The sequence below is a fragment of the Strix uralensis genome, chromosome 6 (genome assembly GCF_047716275.1).
Source record: "Strix uralensis isolate ZFMK-TIS-50842 chromosome 6, bStrUra1, whole genome shotgun sequence".
NCBI classification, from domain to species: domain Eukaryota; kingdom Metazoa; phylum Chordata; class Aves; order Strigiformes; family Strigidae; genus Strix; species Strix uralensis.
In genome coordinates, this window is record NC_133977.1 from 1,069,408 (window position 1) to 1,090,777 (window position 21,370).

At 54.4% G+C, this 21,370-nt stretch overlaps 1 protein-coding gene across 31 annotated transcripts in view; it reads right to left on the bottom strand.

The window, feature by feature from the left end:
• PCBP3 (poly(rC) binding protein 3) overlaps window positions 1-19,977 on the bottom strand; it is a 61,814-nt gene extending 41,837 nt beyond the window's left edge. For 24 of the 31 annotated variants that reach the window (XM_074872423.1, XM_074872429.1, XM_074872428.1 and 21 more), the window contains exons 1-4: window positions 19,745-19,977; window positions 15,612-15,702; window positions 8,903-8,984; window positions 7,574-7,679 (exon numbers count right to left, since the gene is read on the bottom strand). In XM_074872423.1, coding sequence (XP_074728524.1) covers window positions 7,574-7,639 — 66 coding nt within the window. In that variant the 5' untranslated portion in view covers window positions 7,640-7,679; window positions 8,903-8,984; window positions 15,612-15,702; window positions 19,745-19,977. Of the gene's footprint in view, window positions 1-2,687; window positions 2,844-7,563; window positions 7,680-8,902; window positions 8,985-15,611; window positions 15,703-19,744 lie in introns of those variants that run through there. The other 7 variants (XM_074872416.1, XM_074872411.1, XM_074872415.1 and 4 more) reach the window with 6 other exon arrangements.
• Window positions 19,978-21,370: the final 1,393 nt, after the last annotated feature.

A 21,370-nucleotide genomic window follows, 5' to 3' on the forward strand; every position in this document is an offset into this window, starting at 1 on the left:
GATCTGTTTTCACTTCAGCTAAACCTCAACCCCGATTAAAATCAAGGAGAGCTGCCTTCTCTCTCCTTCTCCCCATGGTAGGTCCTCTGTAACCTCGGGTCTAAACACTGAGCAAAACACACCGGTGAGGGAACTGGTGAATTTTCTCGGCTGGGAATTGGGGCCATGACAACTCCTGTCCCTAAACCTGACCCTGGTTGAAAGGGCATGGCTGCTGCAGCGGTCCCATCCCCAGGGGCTGTGGGTCTCTGCTGAAATCCAGGGTGGGATGTGCCACCGACACCCCGACCTGCCTCTGCCACGGGTGGTACCCCAGCAGCTCCGGCAGACTGTGCATCTGTGGGGTGGAGCAGGTCTGCTGCCAGCGGGGTGCCCTGCGCTGGCACCCGCTGCCAGCTACCAGCTCATTTAGCAAAGCTTAAATAGAATAAAGAAATTAAACCAGGTATGTGCGTGTGCATGATTGCAGCACCAGGATGGGTGCATTCATTGAGAAGCTGAAAAAAGCTCACTACAGGGATGGGGACAGCCCTCATCCATCTGTGAAGCATTTAAATTCACTTTCCATTTCAGCTGTCCAAAAAGCAGCTACAGAGGTCTGGAAAACTCAAGCCATGTAGGCTGCCACCCACCCTCACACTGCAGGAATGGGGGCTCAGTGCCAGAGGTGCCACCCTGCGCAGCATGTCCCGGGGCTGGGAAAGCATCCTCTGCTTCGCCAAAAGCAGCCACGTCTCTTCTCTACAGATCAGAGCCGGGGCTGCAAGCGCTCCGCCGCCAGTGGGATCGAGCTTGTCCCTGTGTGCTGGGCATGAGCCCCGCTGCCACACGGAGCCACGCTGGCCAGCAGCGTGCCACCGGCAAGGTGCCTGCTCCACTTGCCACACAGCAAACGCCCATTTTCCAAGCAGGTGTCCGACTTGGAGGAAAAAAAAAATCATCGCCTGCGAAAAGTGGTTCTGGGACCACCAAACCAGGAAAGGTAAAAGCATCGTTGGTAGTTACCCAGAAGAGCATCCTGCAAGGTGGTGAGTGTCTGCCTGTGCAAGCATCCAGGTCCCCTCCGCTTCCACCCCAAATCGGGGCTGGCCGCTGCGGAGGTGGTTTGCTCGGTCTGCTCTGCACAACCCATGCCACTGATTCTGACAACATTTGTGTTTTCTGATCCTATGCACTGAAACCCCACAGTTTCTCTAATGCATTTTGAAAGCAGAATTTACACTCATTGCAATATGAACATTAAAATAATGTTGAAACCACTTAAAGAGGTTTTTTTCCCCTTGGTCTTGATCAGTAGCCTTTTTTACCCACTGAAATGCTCGTTTTTCTTCAGAAAGAAATGTTGTCTTAATTCAGCCAAGATTAAAAGCACATTTTTTACAGCTATTTCTCAGGAAGAAAGAATTCAAATTTGCTTTTGTATCTGAGAATACTAAATATGTTTACATAAATAAATCTAAAAAAGAGGAGGAAAGTCTGAGATTTTGGAATTCTGTATTAAAAGCAAACCCCCAGATATCAGGAAAAACTGCTAGTTTTCAGGGTTTGGTTTCTGTATCAAAATGCAGGCTAGCATCTGTCTTTGCATCTGTCAAAACAAAGGTCAATCATTTTATGGAAACTTAAACACAACGCCCTTGCTCCACTGTTTCTGGTTTATTTTTAAGCTGGACGTGACTTCCGACTAATGAAATAAGATTTTCTAATATGGTTCATATTAACATTACATTATCCCAGAAAACTCAGATTACAAGAAAAATACGTCCGAGAACATTTTCCCTTTATAATAAGAAGATATTTTGGGATTGAGTTCAACAGCATTTAAGTCCTCTATAACCTTTGCAACTAATATTTCACTTTTCTGCTTATAAAGCAATGGTGTAACCAAAGAAAATGCAACAGAAACATGACAGTATCAGAAATAATTTAGCCACCCTGAGCAAAATGGGTATCTGAAGGCAAACTGAAAAGAAAACAAAGCGAGCCCCATAATAAAAGGTATTCCTCTCTCCAAATCAAATTTCCCTGGCACAAGAAAAAAAATTAATGGAAATAGAACCAAAAGGTAAAAATTAAATCAAACAGGGTCAGGGGTTTTATTACGTTGCCAGACTAAGACGTGATTAACATCTATGCTATTTTAGTATCAATTTCTTTAAGGCAATTTGATTTGTGCTATTCCCACCTGAGCGCATAAACAAATGACACTGCCCAAAGCCTGCACTGTAAATCAGGTAAATTAGGAATGGCTGAATATTCTGGTTAATGCCAAGATGGATGCTTCCCTACCCAGGGATACAATCTTTGGCTTTAGCCACAAGGCACAGGTAAAACTGGATTTTATCAAAATAAAGCACACAGAGAGAATGACAATTTTGCAAAACAAATCTGGCAAAAATATATTGCAGATATCTTATAGGAGAGACTTGAGGAGCAGCTGTTAACTTAAGCTAACCCCCTTGCTCGCGCACCTATTTCTCCCATGATCCCACCTCTCTCCGACACAGACTTAAATTTCCTCTACGAGAAATTCACTTAAGATGGCTCTTAAGCATCCAAAGCTCTTCTAACCCACATTGCAGCCCCATACCCGACTCATTTCGTGATTCTTCCCTGATTTTCATAGGTAGGAAAAGTTGCATGCGGCAGGTGGTCTTCCACCAACACAATCTTTTAAATCTTCTTACCTTCCCCAAAGAGCTGCTTTAGTGCCGATTTGGCGTGAGGGGGGTCCGGACAGATGGCCAGTCTTTTCACGTTTGGAAAGGATGAAAAATGCTAGGGGGGGGAAAAAATCCCAGTGGTTTTTTTCGCCGTACGGCGCAGAGGGCTCCAAACCTCATTGGCCCTGGGAGGTCCACCACGTGGCACAGGATGAAGAGCACGTGACCTATTTTCTCCCAAATCCCTTGGTTTGCTGGAAAGGGGGATGCACCCACTGCTGATGCTCTTGTCATTTCAGTAGGCTTTGATTTTTTTTTTTAATTTTTTTTAAAGGCCACTGAGCAAATCGGGTTGCCTCAAGGCGATGAGGGTGAACCAGCCAACGCTTTCAACATGAAGGAGAAAGGAGCTTGGGTACGAGACGAGCACCAGGGCACTGCCCGTGTGCAGGGAGAAATTGGGAGATGCTTTACCAGGGTACCGGCAGAGCAGTGCCTGCCCACCCACTCCAGGGATGGAGCCTTTGGAGGGGAGAGGCGTATAGCAATGCACATTTGGCTGCTGGCAATGGACTGTGTTAAACCCTCCATCTCAGACGAAGCAGCAGCAGAGGGAAGGACCAGGCTGAAGGACTGCAGAACCCAGAGGAAGAGGATGTGTTACAACTGCTCCATCACCAAAAAAAAAAAAAAATCTTGTGCCTTTATGTTGCTTCTGACCTCTCCCAGGCCGATCCCATCCTCTGTTGCCTTACCGGCTATTGCACAGTTGTTGCACCAACCAGCTGCTCTGAGAGATAGCAAGTCTGCTTTGGAGGCAGAGCGTCTGCTGAAACTGCTTTCTTGGAAGAAGGACCAAGGGCAGTGGAGGGAGCACGGCATGCTCTGGGTGGGCATTGCCTGCTCCCACCACCACATGGCCATGCCAGGCTCAAAAGGCATTTCAAAGTGTCCCCCCACAGACACTCACCAAACCTAAAATGCAGCACAATTCTGGGGATGTTCTGCCCCAGAGGGGTGCCCAAGGCCCTGTGGATCAAGGCAGGGCAAGCCACAGCTCCCAGCATCTGACTTTGACAGGTGCTGGGGGTCTCTCCTTGCCCCAGCTCTCTACTTCCCAGGGGACAGCAGCTCTGAGCCACCACATCCCAGCCAGCCATGGTCCACAGGCCAAGCAGCTCCTGGCCTTCCCTCGGTAACTGCAGGTACCAGCCCATCACTGTCAGGACACTCAGGTTGGGGAAGGGCAAAGGAATTTTTGGAGCCCAAGACATCCTCTTGTTTTTCCTGTCAAAGCTCAAGCCCGTGTGTTGCGCCAGTCAGAAGGTGCATTTTTCTGGCAACCTGAGTTCCCACCTGACACATCCCTTGACTGTGCCATCTTGTCGTGCCAGCGATACGCCTGTTCATCATCTCTGCCAATAGAAAGCCCTAAGTGAATCTACCTCTGGCATCTGCCCTGGAATTTCAGTGATGTTACTTCTGCAGAGCAGCTGTCCCCAGCCATCCTATCATCCAAGGGTTCAAGCCCTTCTTATCTAAGGATAACACCTAAGGCTCCTCGAAGAACCAGCTGAACTTGGGCTCTGGTGAAAAAGCACAGCTCCGGCCACCTCCATGCCTTCTTGGCATCACCACCACGTCCTGACCTGGCGCAGAGCCCAACTGCTGGTTCTCCCTTGTGACTGTTCCCCTGCACATGGCTCTGCACGGGGACAGAAAGCATCAGGAGCACAGTCCCTATTTCCAGGTCCTTCCTGAGGCCAGACTGTCTTACCATGCTGTTATCAAAAAGAGAAGTACAGCCATAAAATGCCTCAAATGGTGTAGAGAAGTGCAGGGTTTCACCTGAAATCCTCTGTGGCTCAGAGGGTTATACTTCTCCAGCCACCAGCCAGACGATGGGGCATTTTAGTCCACAAATACAAGCCGAGGGAGAAACTTGCCATGCTCAAATGCAAATTATGGACACAGCCAAAAGCGCTCAGCTTGCTGCCTTCCCCTCCCACATTTTGTGATGGACAGTGTGCAAAGGGTGAGAAGGAACCCCCCCACCTTCCAGCCCCACAGCTCCCTGTTTGCAGCCCCCTCATCCTTCCCCAGTGATGCCCAGCTAAATCTGGCTCCCGAGTAATCTTCTGAATAATTATATAATAGAGAGGCAGGCATAGAAATAATTTTAGGCTGCTCTGTTGATAGAAAGCAAGCTGGATTAAAAGATCAGAACAAGCAATACTTAGATTAAAATGGTTTGTTATTTTCAGCTGTGGAAAATCTGTGGCTAAAGCACGGAAGATGTTGAGGGAAGGCACATCATCTTTCTTTCCCCAAAACCAAGCTTTCTACATATTAGCCAAGGCAAATTCTAGGTTTCCAACCTACACTCAGGTTTGTTTCCCAATGGGTCAAATAAATACAATTTGCCAGTTCATATGGCATTTTATGTAAAGACTTAAGAGCAGCGCAGAGATGCTTCAAGTTACATTCTGCCCTGCGAGCTGAGTCCGAATTAAACGCCATCAATGCATCGCTGCTTGTTAAGACATCAGACCACCCGAGTCAAGAGAATCAGCATGCGGCTTGGCAGACAACTTCATTACCTACGAGAAACGTGCCTCCTGACACACAGCATGGGCTTTATTGGTACCAATATATTTGCCTTTATCATGTGCCTCCCTGCACCCCTGAGCTGATGGCAGGCAGACGCCAAGCTTACCAGTGGTAGAGGGGCAGCTGCAGATGGGAGAAGCTCGTCAGACAGTGGGGCAGCTCTCTGCAGGCACCTATATGGCATCCCCCTTGCCCCCAGCAAGGTCAGCAGCTTGGGGTGCCACACCAGGCCCCCGCTCTGACTGATGGCTTTGGAAAGGCGTGAAGGAAAGGCAGGAAAAAAACAGTGAGACAGGGACCTGATGCTGGGGGCCAAGCCCTCCGCAGGGCATGGCGCTCATCAGCCACATCCCGGATCGATGCCGCTAGCTTTGCTCATTCACCTTCAAGTTCAGATTAAGCAGAAGGGTCAAACAGAGAAATTGTTTGCCACTGGCGGGCATGTCCCCACCCACCCCCCACAGCCTTGTGTCACAGCCTTTTCCCCTTGCTGGCATGGACACGTCCCACCCGAGCCCCTTGCTAACCTCACAGCATCTCTGGCCCCCAGCATCAGCAGTGACCACTCATGACATCACCTGGATGCAAGATGGAGCAGCAGCAGTTTCCCAGTGCCCAGTGGTCTCCAAAAACTGGGTCCTCTTCCAGGTGTCCTTCACACCTGTAGTTTTTCTATAAAATAGTCATGGTACTACACACACAGGATCACCTCTGAGTTCTAACGATGAAATCCCATGGGGCAAGAGGTCCAAGACAGCCTTGAAGAGGGGTTAGCATTTAAAATGAAAACCACACCTTGCTTTGCATTTTAAGCTAGAAGCTGCTGGCTTGCTCAGAGATGGGAACCAGGCTACTCTCTTGACTGCGAATGTGGTAGAGGGCCAGGGCACAGGCCTGGGAGAAGGGATGGGATGTTGGACAGGGAGCATGTGAAGGCAGAAAAATAAGGTCGGAGACCTCCCTGGAGGAGATGGGAGATGTGAGTTGTTGTGATGTTCATCCAAATGGTGCTTTAATAACCATTTACTGCAGAAAAGTGTCTTCACTAAAGTCAGTCAACAAATTGCACTTGCTGGACAGACTGGGCTTAAGAGCGTTTGTGGGAGGACAGTCTGGGGACTTGGTCCCCAGCTGGACACTCAGCTCCCCCAGCAAGGACATGTCCCAGTTTTCCTGGGGTTGGCGATGGGAATCCCTTCCCCAAGACCTGCTGTGCTCAGGGAGATGCCAGCAAGCAGGGAAGAGGCAGGGCCCTCCAGGGATGCACTCCCAAGTGCATCCTTCAGCTCGTGGCCTCCAGGCTACCAGCAGGAAAGACAAAGCTGCCCTCCACCCCCCAAAAAAACCCCTCTACAGATGGATGTGTTTGTAAGAGGCACACAGGAGCTGCAGATGGTGATGGAAGAGACCTCAGATGATGCATGCTTAAGACCAGATATAACTAGTACCCACCATGTCACCAGTGATCATGGACAAGCCTCCTTGCAGGTTTTTGGGCAAGTTCTACCCTTACTGTACCTTAGTGAGTCACCTACAGCTCCTCTGAGAAACCTCCATCCCCTTACCCAAAACGCACCATCTTGTTGCAGGTATAGGGTGTTGCTCTGGCTGGTGTCTCCCAGGGTTTTATGTGCAGAAAACCGCGATTAGCGACACTTTTAAATGGAAAGGGAGAGAAGAGAGATGGATTTGTCTGTCGCTACAACATTTCTGCTTTATGGAGCTGTCTTCTCACTCAGAGATGCGTGTTCTCCTCTTCACTAATGGAAAATGTTGCCTCGCCGTCCATTTGCGATAGTCAATGCCTGGGACAACACAATGGCCCCAGGCCAAAGCAAATCTATTTTAGTAACAAAAGCAGAGTGGCTGATGAGAATGACCCCATCTATGCACTTCCCAGCTTAGCTCTTTAGCTGGTTTTAATGGACCCCTGTGACCAACGTGGTGGAAAGCAGGCGGCTGAGTGCAATGAGGGCAGAGGCGGCAGGATGGGACACCTGCACGGATGCACAACTGTCCCAATCCCTTTGCACAGAGACACCCCAGCAGCAAAACACACCTCTCACAGAAGCTCTGTTAGCAGGATTGCACCATGCAGGGAGCAAAACCCCCTTCCCTTTTTTGCCCATGCCACAGCATTGCCCCTCACACGGAGCTGGGTCCCTGCAGTGCAGCATTATGTCTCTCTGAAGAGCCCAACCACGTCCTCCCTGCAGGCATTTTATAGCCTAAGGGAGACCATAGTGCAGCTGCTAAGACCCACCGGGGTTGGAAAAGGATCTGAGCTCACCTTACCTTACCCTGCAGGCCAGCCTCGAGCTCCAGAGCGATTCCTTGGAGGGTCCGGTTGCACCAGAAAAGGGCATGCTGAGCACAGGGTGGCAACCAGCGGTCCACAGCACGAGTCTGCAAACCAGGACATGGCAGAGGTTAGGCACAGCACAGAGGAAGGACACCCGACGGCTGCTTACTGTCCAGGAAAAGTGAATTTCAGAGAGAAATAAAACATGGTTTGGGTTGGGGGGGACAAAATAATCAGGAGCATCACCTCCAGGTTGTTTATGGGGCAGGCAGCAAAGCCCCGTCTATATTTTTATCTACATTCAGAGCAGATTTGGGCAGGTCCTACTCCAGCATCCATTAACCAAAGGAAGTCAACCAAAGAGCTGGGCTGTGGAGTAGGGGACCCCAACAAGACCCCCCAGGCGACCACAGCCCAGCGGTCTGGCTGTGGGAACTCCCCCCACCACAGAGGGAGCACAAGCCAAGGGTCTGCTTCATCCATGGAAATAGTCCAGCACGTTTCAGTGACATGGGTGCAGCATTATTTTTATTGCTTTATTTTTGCTGCTGTTCCCAGTAAGTTAACTGGGGCATGCATTACCCATCAATAAAATCAATCAAGAAGCCTGAGCTGTTAATAAGCTGAGTGCCAGAGGGCAGAAAAACCTCTCCATCTCCCAAAATATTCTTTGGGAAGTGGGGTGGGTGAGCTGCAGGCCCCACTCATTGCTTGGCCTTGATGTGCTGGGGCAGCTTGTGCATTATAATGGGAAACCTTCCTCTTCCTGGTGACTCAGCAACCACCGCGCTTATCCCCAGCGACCTGGGCACGAGGGGCTGATGCCATGGGAAGGAGCACATCAGTGGGAGGGGAGCCCATGAGACCCCCCTGAGGTCAGTCTTCAGGTCCTGCCTGCTGCTCACAACATCATCAGCACTAAGATCAGAGCAGGTTGTCCAGGGCTTTATCCCTTTGGGGCTTGAAAATCTCCGAGGATGGGGACTACAGAGTCTCTCTCAGTGACCAACTGTCCTCAGAATTCATGTTTTTTCCCTGTAATACTCTATATGTCTCTCTGAATGGCAGCCATGTCCTCCAAGGTAACAACTACATCCCCAGCTGGTGTCACCTGCAAGCAGGACAGATCCCAGGACAGACCCTGAGGCACTTCACTACTCTCCACTGAGCCTACACAAGCAAAATAAATTTTAAATCCCACTGTCACAATCGTAACATCCTTCCTCATGGACTCCCAACAGACAGAGAGGGAACAAAGAAAAACCCCAACCAAATCCAACTAGCTGAAAAAAATTGGAAAGGATGGAAAACCCAACCTGCGACTCACCGTTGGAGGAACAGCAGGGGCAGGTCGGGGATCCCGTGGGGTAGATGGCTGGGGGTCAGCAGCTGAGGTGGCAGGGGAGGACCTGGAAGACAGCACGATATCTCAGCACCGCCGGGTGGTGGCCAGGCCCCCTACCTGGGAACCCGCAAGAGCCTCCTCTCAGCACTGCTTCCATGGCCAAAGGTAACCCAGAGAACAGGGCAAAACAGCCTTGAGCAGAGGAATCCTTGGTAATTTTTTTATGCCAGTCAGCAAAAACTTCTGGTCACTGATTCCAGTATTGAGAAAAAGAAGGAAAGACCCTGACCATGGCGCCAGCTTCATCAAAATACACATGAACAAGGGGGCTCAGCCAAGGATTCAGGATGCTGGGAGGACAAGGGGTTGCAAGAAAACCCCCTTCCTTCTCCTCAGCGCCAATGCAGGCAAGCCCCTCTGCCACAGCCTCACGGGCACATCCTTCCTCCCCACTGCCCACACAGGCACAGAGCAGCGACCTGCAGCCCGTGAATTCATGAGGAAAGAAACTTTTATTTGTCTTCCAGGTCATAGGTTTGAGTTTATCCCAAGACAAGGCTTAGCATTCAGGAAATGTGTCATTAAAGAATTTGTCAGCAGTTTTCTTAATCAAATATTGGTCTGTCTCCCAGCAGCTCTGCTTCTTGTTATGTTACAATCCGTCCACCCTTACACCAACATGCTGATTGGTAAGATCCCACCCACGACCCCGTCGTCTTTCACTGTGCACCACATGTACACCCACCCACAGAAACTTCTGCTTCCAGAACAGCTTTTTCCTCTGAATGTTTGGTGCAGATAGAATTGTAAGCCAGTCTCCAAAACTGCTATTTCTATGTCTTGCAGCCTCCTGAGATGCACAAGAGCAGGTGAGTCAAACCATGCAGAGGAGCTGAACACTTGCCTAGACACCTAAGTGGTGTTCTCTGTGATTAAGGTGCAGGTCACCTGGTATGGACAGGCCTGCGTTTCCCACAGGACTGGTGCTGTGCTGGGGTCAACCTCAGTTCCATCATGGGTATGAGTGCACCTCAAGTAATCCAAAAGTTGACTCCAAGCAGAAACCTCAGTGCTCCAAAGCACGTCTTGACCACAGCTGCTTTAAGCATCCCTCGACTCCTCCTGCAGGGCTGTTTCCAGAAGAACTCTGCCAGGAGCAGCCATCCACCGTGGCCAAAGAGGCTCTGGCTGTGGCAGCTGTCTGTGTCCCCACATCACCCAACAGCGGTATCTTGCTCATCAGTGACCAATGCAAGGCAGTCAGGAGTTGTCTTAAAAGACAGCATCACAAGCTTATGGACAAGCAACATTTTGGTCTGCTGGTAGACTATCATCCTCACCATCATCACTCCAGCACAGCTAAAGACCCTGCACCTTGTGTCTGCTCTGGCAGTACAAGAAGAGGAGTCAATTACTTTTTTTCCTGGTTGTTTCTCTCCACTGAAACACACATGGGTGCTGTGAGAAAGACACCAGCAAGCTTATCACACCAAAAGCTTTCTGTCTTATGATCCATGGCAGTGGAGAGCACGGCTCCATCCCTGCATGGCCAGCTCACCCGCTAGCTCTCGTGGACTACGTCCCATTAGCAAATTTCATCAGCAGTGTTCATGAGAGGTCACCCAGGATGCTGAAGGAGTCACCTGTGAACAGCAGAGCAGCAGAGGTATCCAGATCCCAGCAAAAACACACCTATTTCTCCCAGAGAAAAGAACCTGAGGATGCAATGAATTCCAAAGCATTGATGTGGCCAGTCCCCTCAAAAGTCAGCCTTTGTAGACTATGATATTTCAACATCTTTAACTTATGACAGGGGGGCACCAAGCACCCTGAGCAGAGCAGCAGGGACCCCATACAGCACTCCCCAGGGGCTCGGCAGCACCCTCAGCTTGATGCCACCTACATGCACTGGAGAACTCAGCCACCTCATTCCACGGGGCTCAAAATTTCACAGCATTTAGTCTTGAGTGGGTAAGGAGGAATCACAGAGATATGGACAAACATTCTCTGAAGAGGGTTTGACCATGTGGCATCAATAGGATGCAAAGGTGAAAAAACTGTATGTAGCACCCTGCTCGTGCCCAGCCTCGGAGGTGAGCTGACGGGTACTTCCAAGTGTGAGCGGGTCCTGTGCCCAGTTCCATGTGGCTGTGACAACTTCCCCACTTTTTCTCAGGCAGAGCAAGCTGGTGAGCACTGCTCTTGAGGACATCTGTGGGCATCCAAAGCAGCACCTAGGCATGGAGGCTGTCCCTTGCACTTGCCTTGGTGGGTGTCCAGCTCACACACTGCCCTGCTGCCCAGCCCAAACCAGCAGATCACACCAAGAATCATTTTTAAGGGCCCCCCAAAGTAAAGCTTGCTCAGGCAAAACCAGATTTTCAGCAGCCTTGCGCATAGTCTCCCCATCTCTGTGCCTACTCTGGGCTGGAGATGCAGAAGCAGCCCCCTGACAACCCTGGCACGCTGCCCTATCCTACCATCCCAAATAACAGCAGGTCCCCCCATATCTCCTACCACACACCACCTCTCCTGCAAAAAAAAAAGTCTGCTCCAACATCAGTCCTGCCTCTCCTGCAAACAGCCAGCCAAGATGGACTTCAGCTCCCCCTCACCTGTGAGTACTTGGATGTTTGTGCCCACAGGACATCTCGCTTGGCCCTGTGTTTGGGGCACCTGTGTGGGGTGCAAGGTCTGCAGAGAGTATGGAGAGCTTGCAGATGTCCTCTTCCTTTGCTGCAACCCCGCCAGGGAAAACACAAGCTCTTTGGGAAAACGTGTTGTGCAGCTGGTGAGGGATGCACCAGATGGGATGGGATGGGATGGGGATGTTCCCCCACCATATCATCGATTTCCTGAGCTATAATACACCTTATAGATGGAAAACTCAGCAAAATGGCTCCATCAGCATTGTCCCCCCGGGCTGTTGGCCCCCTTCATGTTGTAGGGGACCCCACTCCCATCCAGTCGGGGTGCAGCAGCCCCTGTACCGCTGGGATCTGCTTTGTTCTGCTGCTTGGGGTTTTCAGTGCCGTCGCTCATTGCGCAGGGGAGAGAACGATCCTCCCCTGACCTGTGTTCCCATCATCCGCCTTACTGGGTGTTTTACGCAGACAGAGGCAATGATTTTAATGTCCCAGTGAACAAGCTGTCGGGACGCATCAGCCTCAAAGGGCAGACTTCAGAGATGGCTTCTCCTCCCAGGCGCTGCCTGGGAAAGGAAAACCAATTCCAGCTCTGCACACACACACACACACACACACACACGCCATGCGTGTGCCACTGGTGCCCATTACTTTCCAGCCTTTTAATAAAACATCCTTCAAAACCGCACTCCTCAGGAGGGGGAGGTGGTGAGCCCAAGGTGGGGGGGCCGTAGGTGAGCCACCACCAGGACGGCGTGGCCGCCGGGCAAGCAGAGCGGGCAGCCCTGCAGGCAGGAGCTGGCCTGACGTGATGGGACCTGAGCGCTCTGAAGCCGTCAAGAGTCTCGGCAGAGATGAGCTGAGAAAAGCCATGAGCAAAGCTGACATCTGCCCCCTGGGCGGGTACCTAATGAGCGGAGACATTGTCCATTTGGGGAGATGAGGTAAAGTTAAAAGATTTCAGAGCTGACACCTGGCAGCCTCCATTGGTATTCCTGGCAAAACGGCAAGGGAAGGAGAATGGAGATGGGGGCCTGAAACTGGTCCCCGCCCTGGGCTCCGCAGTGGTGAGTGAGTGGGATGGGGGTGGTGTTGGTGTCTCAGCATCTCATCTCTGCTGCCTGGAGCAACCGTCTTTGTGATTTTCTACCACGTTAGAAGAGAAACTGGTGCTTTCTGAGAGCTGCCCCACCGGGATCATCCCCGGGGGGGTCTGGCAAGGTCTCACATGGCCCCATGCCCGCCGAAAAGGCATGGGGAGAGCACGTTCCTGGGTCCAGCAGCACACCAGACCCACTCTCAGCTGGGATCTGGGTACAGGCAAAGGCTCCCATGTCCCACAGCCCCCACAGCCTGGGAGCAGAACAGCACTCAGCAAAGCCCTGGCCCCCAGCATCACCCAGCAGCCCCCCCCTGCTGCTTCCACAAACCTAGTTCAGTCAGTCCCTATAAATCCAGTCTCTGTAAGCCCACTTGTCATCTGCACTTCCCTAACTTACCTCCAGCCTCTTTGCTTTCCACTACCTTCAAATGGTGCCTGACGACGAGATGGGAGTGATGGAGCATATCACCCCTATCACCTCCAGGTTTTCCCCTCCAGAAAACCTGGCCAGCAAACTCCCCTCATTTACCCCCAAAGCCACATCGTGTGCCCCCACTGAGATACTTTCATCCCCATCCATCTGCCTGCTTTCCCAAAGGCCAAGTGGGTTTTACAGGGCAATCATCTCCTTGGGACCATCCTGGGTGGAAGGGGAGTTCCTCGAGCATCCTCCAGGCCTCCTACCAGCCAACAACAGCTTACAAAACTTGCCATTGCTCCACACAGTTTCCATCAGCTCCATCAACGAACGCCCTCAGGTCTAAACCACATTGCAAGTGCAATTTTCACCCATGTAGCTCTGGGTTTTTTTACTCCTTTCCAAAAGATATAGCCAGAAACCACCCATGGTGGCTTTGCCTGGGATGCCCGGGAGCAGGGACAGCATCTGGGCTCTGGCTGCTCCTCCCTGGCACCCGCTGACCTGCTGGGCTCAAGCAGATGGAGCGGCCGCAAATCCCCCTGTAAGCCAGGGAAGAAGACTAATCTCCTAGAGGACAAATCGGTTGGCAAGGGGGGGAGCTCGGCATTTCAACTTTTCCTCCCTCTTCCAGCAAATGCCAGCAACATCCAGCATGCTTGGAGGGACCCCAGCACCCCTGAGGGCAGAGGTGGCAGCGCCAGGGGCTTGGGTACCTGGTGGAGACCTGGTTTTGGGACAAGCAGACTTTTCATTTAGGTCACAGCAAGATAAGCCATAAGTGCCCTATCAGAGACACAGCAGCTGGTGTCTTCTTGGGGAAAACCACATCTGGTGAGTTCTTAAAACTTCCAGAGTGCTCCCCAGCCACGAAGGGCTGAGGCTTTGCTGCACCCGAGAAGTCCTTGGTGGGTTAAGGAAGCCTTAGGAGCAGCCACCGGCATGAGATGGACCATCCGCAGTGGAATCCCCAGACCTGCCTCACCTTTGGGGAAGAATGGGAATTAGGTCCATTGGAGAGGGCCAGTTTAGGTCTTCAGGATGGGATCTGGAAAGCCAAACATGTTCTTTCCAAAGCCATCACTAAAAGGATGAGGAGTGATGTAATGCGCTGATGTCAAAACAGTCAAGCCAGAGCCAAGCCCCAGCAGCAGATGCCACCAGCAGCTCCCCAGGACATCACCCATGGCCAAGCCCACCCCATGCCTTTCAGAAGGGTGTTTCTGCCCCAAAGACCCCAGAGCAGAGGTCAGCCTAAGGAGACCCCAGGATCTGCACAGCCCAGTCCTGCTCCCGGGGCCATTTGCAAGCAGCCAACTCCCTCCAATTCATTTTCCTTCTGCTCCAGAGGCAACCAAGAGGGAGGAGGTCAGCAAATTTGGTACCATTGTCTGTTCTTCTGGTTTTTTTTTTTTTCCTTCCCTCCTTTATCATTGCCCCTCTTCCCTTGCTTAAGGGCTGGCAAAACTACTCCTGCACGCTTGTAAGGGAGAAACTTCTCAACAGATATTGTCAGCTCTACTTGCAAAACTATGGAGTGTTTTCCAGCTGTGACAGGGAGAGCTGTTGATGACAGGCACGTTAGCTCTCATAAAAACTTGAAAGGAGGAGGCCACAACCCAGGGCAAGGACAGAGACCATATAGGGTGGAACGCGTGGCATCTGGGCACAGTTTGTACCCTGGTCCTCTGATGAAGGTGCTTGGGTGACCAGCAGAGCCCAGTTAAGCCCTGGCTGAGCTGTAACACACATAAGCATGGCACAGCATTACTTCTACCACTCGCCCAGGGAGCCAAGCCCCCAGCGCAGAGTCCACATGTAAGGAAATATCCCTGGAGAGAGAGGGTGAGCTATCAGTGCGTGTCCCTGGGGACCACGGTCACCCAATCTGTTCAGTAAAAACAGGCAACTTCGGGTCCCTCGCTTGTCCATCCCCTGCCATGCGCTGGTGTCCAAAATCCCCTGGATGGACAACACATTTCTGAGGTGGGGAAACTGAGTCACATAATTGTCCAGACCAGTGAGGTGCCTGAACAGGTCCCCCTAGGTGGATTTTTCAGCAGACACTAAAACCCCTGATGATGCTACAGGGCTGCTTCTCTGCACCTCACTATGCACTCACCATCCTCCCCATCACAGCCTCCTGATTTTTGCAAGATCCTTTGCCCTGCACAAGCTCAGGGAGCCCACCCTGGGCAGCCCCAAGGCATCCTCCTCCCCTGACACAAAGCATCCAACATAGCCAGATCAGGAGAATCTCTCCCAAAGCTATGAGATGTCAGAAACGTGTGGATTTTGCCCATTGGCTTTGGGCTTCGTAGCTTCCCAGGATTCCCGAGGTGCGTTTCATGGAGTGGCCACGGGCAACCACAGCAGAGAGGCTCGCTCGCCCCATGGAGCTGCACCTCCACAGGAAAGGGTTTTGTTTCACGGATACCCTGGGGTCCCGTCTCTACATGCCGCTGCCATGCCTGGGGTACCCTGGGGAGCTTTGGACCTGTGGTGGGGCCATTCCTGCCTCCTTACCCCTGGGGCCGGTCCCCGGCGCAGCGCGACTCGGAGGCACATCTGGTAGCGTTGGGAAGGTGACAGTGCAGTCGGCTGGGCGGCCCTTGCCCTGCAGACAAAAGGGATGAGAGTCAGGCTGCGCCGGGGCAAAAGCATCCTCCGAACAACGCGCCCCAACACAGAGCAAGGCACTCGACTGCCCAGCAGCAAATCCCCCAAAATCCTTGCAAATATGATGGAGCAAAGATGTCACAACCAGGGGGAACCCACGTGACGGAGCAGGGGGAACCTGGAGGGCAGAGCCCATGTCATGATGTGTTTGCACAAGGGGGAAGGTTTCAAGGTTTCAAGGCAGAGACCCCTGGCAGCACCCCCAGCCCCATGCTGGCTGTGGTTCGGTGTTTCCATGAGTCCCGTGCTCATGCAATGTTCACCACGAACAGACTGCGGGGAGCTCCAAAGCACGCACGTACCAAAGCTGCACATCGCAGATGAGAAAACCTTCCACGAGCAGCAGCTCAGCTGCTAACAGCAGGAATAAGGCAAGCATTTGCTACCTCTGCTTGCAGCAGCACGTCGCTTATGTTTCCAAATGCGTTGCTTAAGTTACTATCATTTAGTGGCTTTTAAGAAAAGACTCTGCTCCCTTCCCACCCCGAGCTGAGCGCGGACAGGCTGTGCTGGTGCTGGTCGCTCACCCTGTGCCCACCACAGCAGGTCCCCATTCCAGGGACACCCACGCAGGTGCTTCAGCTTCACCCACGCCAGAGGTGCCACAGCCCCAATTCCCTAAGGACAAGCAGGTCCTAGCGCTGCTGGGAAGCAGCTTTTCCCAAACCCCAGGTCAGCAGACTGGGGCCCTCCAGGGCACTTGGATTTTCAGGAAACCATCACCTTAGACTGGGAAAGTCTGGACAAGAGGGTTTACTCCTTGGTGGAGGATGCATAAGTCATCCTCCAGCCTGCCCTTGAAACTGAGCCAAAAAAGCTTTTACCTAAAGCAGTCAGCAATAGGATATCAGATCCGGAGTTCCAGGATTAACCCCTTCCTGGGAGATGCTGGCTGGTTGCCCTTGCATGTGGCCCCCCTTTCTCCTCCTCTGGTCGATGCTGGATTTCCCCACCGTGTGTGCCCACCAGGCTGGTGGACGCAATGTCTGTACTCCCCTGGCAAGGCTGGGGGGGCACACACCACGAGACCCTGGTGATGGGCTGCTGCCAGATCAAAGGGGACTGAAAACACATTCCCCCCAGCCAGGGAGTGGCATTTCTCTTCTGTGTGTCTCCTCGCAAAGCCTGCCCAAACAGGCCAGAGTTTGGGACTCAGCAAAGGGAAGAAGCAACCAAAAAAATAAGGTGGAAAATTCAAAGCACTTCATTTTGCCATTTTCAGAGGAAAGCGTTTGGGTTTTGCACTCCTTAGGAAGTCACCAACTGTCCGTAGCTCCTCTAAAGGGCTCGCCATTGATCAGTGTGCCAAGTCTCAGTGGGCTTTCCCCAAAAATACCATATTCCCTCCTTGACAGAAAACAGCCCCTTCGGGACACCCAGAGGAGGGACCTTCTGGGTTAAAGGGAGTTTTTCTTCTTTCTGGGTTCCCTGCAGACAATCTGAGAGGTGCCAGCACCAGTTTGCCTGCCAACCTGATGAAAAGTGAACCTATTTCTGCAGTGTGGAAAGGCAAGAGTCTCCACCCATGGCCATGCACTGGGATGGGGCAGGAAGATGAAGGATGCCCCTGTCCCTGCTCCAGGTATCACTGCCCCACAGCCGGGAGCAAAGGGTCCACCCTCGGTACAATAACACTGTCCCCCAGCCCGGCACGTCTCCAGCGTCCCCGCAGCCTCTGCACAGGAAAGGACAGCCAGCAGGCACCGCGTGGGATGCCGGCCATATCTTAGTGCTGTTAATTCACCTCCACAATTAGCAGGGCGGAGAAGCAGCGCTTCTGGCAGAGCACCGAGGCCGGGAGGAAGTGCTGCCATTAGCGCTGCCAGCAGCTGCCTGAACTGTGCCTGCAGCAGCGGGGGGGTGGGTCTAAGGACATTTTTCCCTCTCCCCAGGCTCTGCCCCATGGGAGGGACACCACGTATGCAGGGGTGTCAGCAGCACCCCAGCCTCACTGTGCAGCTTCCCAGGGGCAGGCACAAAGACTGTCTGGGTGGGAGCCAGCTCCAGTCCCAAAAGAAGCCCATGGTCTCCTGGGGCCATTGCAAAGAGAAGGAAAAGGAGCCAGGGGCTATAATTGTACCCACTAACCTGGGCTGGAGCCGCCCACGACAGTCCTGTGGACCCAGGGCTCAGGCAGCACAGGGGCTGAGCATCGCTCAACCTACCCCAGCAGTGTCTGGCAGCGGTTTCAGCACCTGCATGGGCCTGCCTGGAATTTCACTGCAGAATTACACCTCCTCCGCCATCATTTAAAGCAAGCCCAAACAGTGGTTTCCCTCTTGCATCCTCCCAGAGGCCACTGTGGAAATGCTCCTAGAAAGCACGGATTAGGTCACAGAGATTTTGGGTGCCTTTGTCAGCTCCCATGGGGCTCTCCGTCCCCAGACTGCTTGCTTACAGCTGGAGTCGGTCTGTGCGAGGTGCTGCTATCCATCCCCTCCACCCTGGGGGACTCCTGTCCACCACCCAGCTCCTCCAAGACCCTGGCACGGAGCAGTGGCTGGTGCATCTCCCACCAGGACCACCCTCCCCTTTGCTACCGCATCCCTCAGGATGCGCAGTTGCTCTCTCCTCTCGCAAGGATGAAGAGCGTGCACCGTCCACAGCTGCAGGCTGGGAAAGCCTGGGACACCTGTGCCACGCCGCACGGACGTGGCCCCTGGATTCACCCGACACCCCCAGCACCGTGGGAGCCCCTGGGGCATCATGGCCCCCAGCTGCCCCATCTGTCCCCGGGCTGACCGTGCCGCAAGGTGGGGGAGGACGCTCTGTGGCGCGGGGCTCTGCGCCATTCCCGGGGGGCCATGCAGCATCCGCACCAGGGTGGGGACGCTCTGCAGCACAGCGGTCGCCAGAGAATGCTGCACAGGGCTGGGCTGCTGCGAGGAGGGTGGTATGGGCTCCCCCCTCACCAGGATGGGTCACCAAGGCCTCACCCAGACCCCAGGGGCACTCACCGGGATGAGCTGGGCAATAAATGCTGCTCACTGCCCCAGGGGTGATACCCATATAAACCTACCCCTCTCAAATCGGCTCCATGCGAGGAGGGGTGATGGCTCTGGAGGGGAGGGAGGAACAACCCCAGCACAGGGCACCTTGTGCTCCCTTGAGGCACATGCTGATGAACCAGCTCAATTTCAGAGGAAGGACAGAAAGGTACCAGCTGGGGAAATAGGCTCCCAGGAGATGATTTGCCCAACTGCGGAGGCAGCTTGGAGGCATGAGCTCCAGAAACGAGGCCTGGGCCCCCTTCCTCCCCCCCAGCACTGATACTGGGGTTGCATCTGCCCCAGCTGGATACACCGATGAGCTGCTCGGTGGGTGCTTGGTGACCGGCACACCCGGAGCCAGGGCTTAGAAACGACCGCTGGACCAACACAGTGGGCCACCGCGGGATGCTCGTGCCCGAAAGCCACCACCCAAAAGCCAGCTGCCTGCACAGCATCGCTGCCATCACCTGTCCCCACGCACAACTCTCCCTGCAGTGGCGGGTGGGGGGCTTGGCAAGCCCTCTTCTCCCTTGGGGATCCCCACTTGTGGGCCAGGGGCGCAGGGAGCTTGTTTCGGTAGAGGCCAGTCCCTGCTGAGCCAAGCAGCATCCCGGGCTGGGAGTCAGGGACGGAAAACTCTCAGCAGCCTCGCAGAGACGCACACCCGGGGAGGTGACAGGGCATGGGGGGGGAGCCCCTCGGGATGGCGACACGGGGGACCACCGCTCTGCAGAGCCACCCTGCGTTCGAAGGGTGCTCGCCTCCTGCTCCCGGACTGGTTCCCGGAGTGATGCCGCACCGGGAGCCGCTTCCTCGTCGGAGGGGCTCTGTTCCCCTCCCCGCCACCACCCGGGTCCCTGCGGGGGGGACCCAGCCTCCCCCCGCCCCAAGGACGGACCTGGCTGGAGCAGGACGAAGGCTCCGTTCCGGGCCCCCCCGCCAGCCCGCCCCCGCCCAAAAAACAACGCCCCAGGGAAGGCAAACCCCTACCTGCCCCCGGACGGACGGACGGACGGAGGGACGGAGCGACGGGCTGTGCAGAGCGGGGAGGGATCGGGCAGGGACAGGCAGGGCTGGGCAGGAGGAGGGGAGCGGCGGAGTTGGGGGCCGGGAGGGCGCGGCGGGGCTCGCTCCGAGGGAGGCGGCAGCTGGAGCCGAGCGGTGGGTCCTGCCCGGCCCCGCAGCCCTGCCCGGCCCCCCCGGCTCTGTCAGGCCCCCCCGGCTCTGCCCGGCCCCGCAGCCCTGCCCGCCCCCCCCGGCTCTGCCCGGCCCACCCGACGCACCGCCCCACCGCGCCCTGCCCCTGCCCCAGCCTCTGCCCCATCCCTTCCCGCCCCCGCCCCTGCCCCTGAGCCTACCCCAGCCGCTTCCCCACCTCGGCTATTGCCTCTGACAGGTCCCAGCTCCTGCCCCAGCTCCTGCCCCAGCCCAGACCCCTGCCCAGACCCCTGCCCCTGTCCCTTTCCCAGCCCCTGACCTTTCCCTGTCCCTGCCCTTCTCTGTTCTAGCCACTGCCCATTTCCCAGACCTGGTCCCTGCCCCGCCCCAGCCCCTGTCCCTTCCCGGCCCCAGCCTCTTCCCATGTCCCTGCCCCTGCTCAAGGCCATGCCCATGTCCCAGACCCTGCTCAAGCAGGGTCCCCAGCACCACACCTTGACTCTGGCCCTGCCCCAGCCCCTGGCCTTGATCCTGCCCTTAAACCTGCTCTGCCTCAGCCCCGTGCCCCAGCCCCTGCTCCTGTTTCTGCCTCCGAACCCGCTCTGCCCCTACCCAGCCCCTGCCTCTTCCTCTGCCCCAGTTCCTGCCCCTGCCCCAGCCCCAAACCCTGGCAGCTGGCATTGCCCGGGTGCACAGCATCACCTCTGACCTGCACCTTGGGGTGCTCCTGCACCCAGGTCCTGCTGCACATAAAGAAGGGACCCAACCCTGCCATTGCCAAGGCACAGAGAGATGGGTCCCACCAAGGGCTATGCCCCTGCCTGGGGGTCACAGGGAGCCACATCTGCTGTGGTCTTGCCATCCTCCCCAGGACCAGTGCCCACCTGGGAGGGGATATGAGCTGGCTCTTTCTGCAGTGTCAAAGCCATCCTGGTAGGACACCCCAGGGAGGAAACTTCTTCGTGGAGCAAACATGTCATCATTTAAGAAAGGATTTGTGATGTCCCCCACCTAAATAACACACCCTGGCTCTATCTGTTTGGCTGAGAAAAGGAGGAGAAAACCCCAAGTGAAATAAAGGCTGGTCCAGCCGCTGCCACAGTGGTTTGGTGGTGAGCATCTCTGTATGGATGTTGGGGGGCTCAGTGGGATGGGAGGCCTCTGGGTAGGAAGACCCCAGGCTGGGGTGAGGCTGCCTGGACCCCTCACAGCCCTGGGCAGGGGGCTGTGACGATCCCTGGACATCTGGGATCCCGCTGCCACGCTTCCAGGCGGGAACATATAAATATTTCAGCGGAGTAGCTGAGCCCTGTCAGGTTGCATTTGCTTCTGGCAGGGTAAGTGTTGGGAGAGGGGGAGGAAAGGCAGGGAGAGAAAATGCTCTCAGAAGATGCATCATCTCCCAGGAGATGGGGGCACCAGCTCCGGGGCTCGATCCTCGAGGGTCTCCACCTCTGC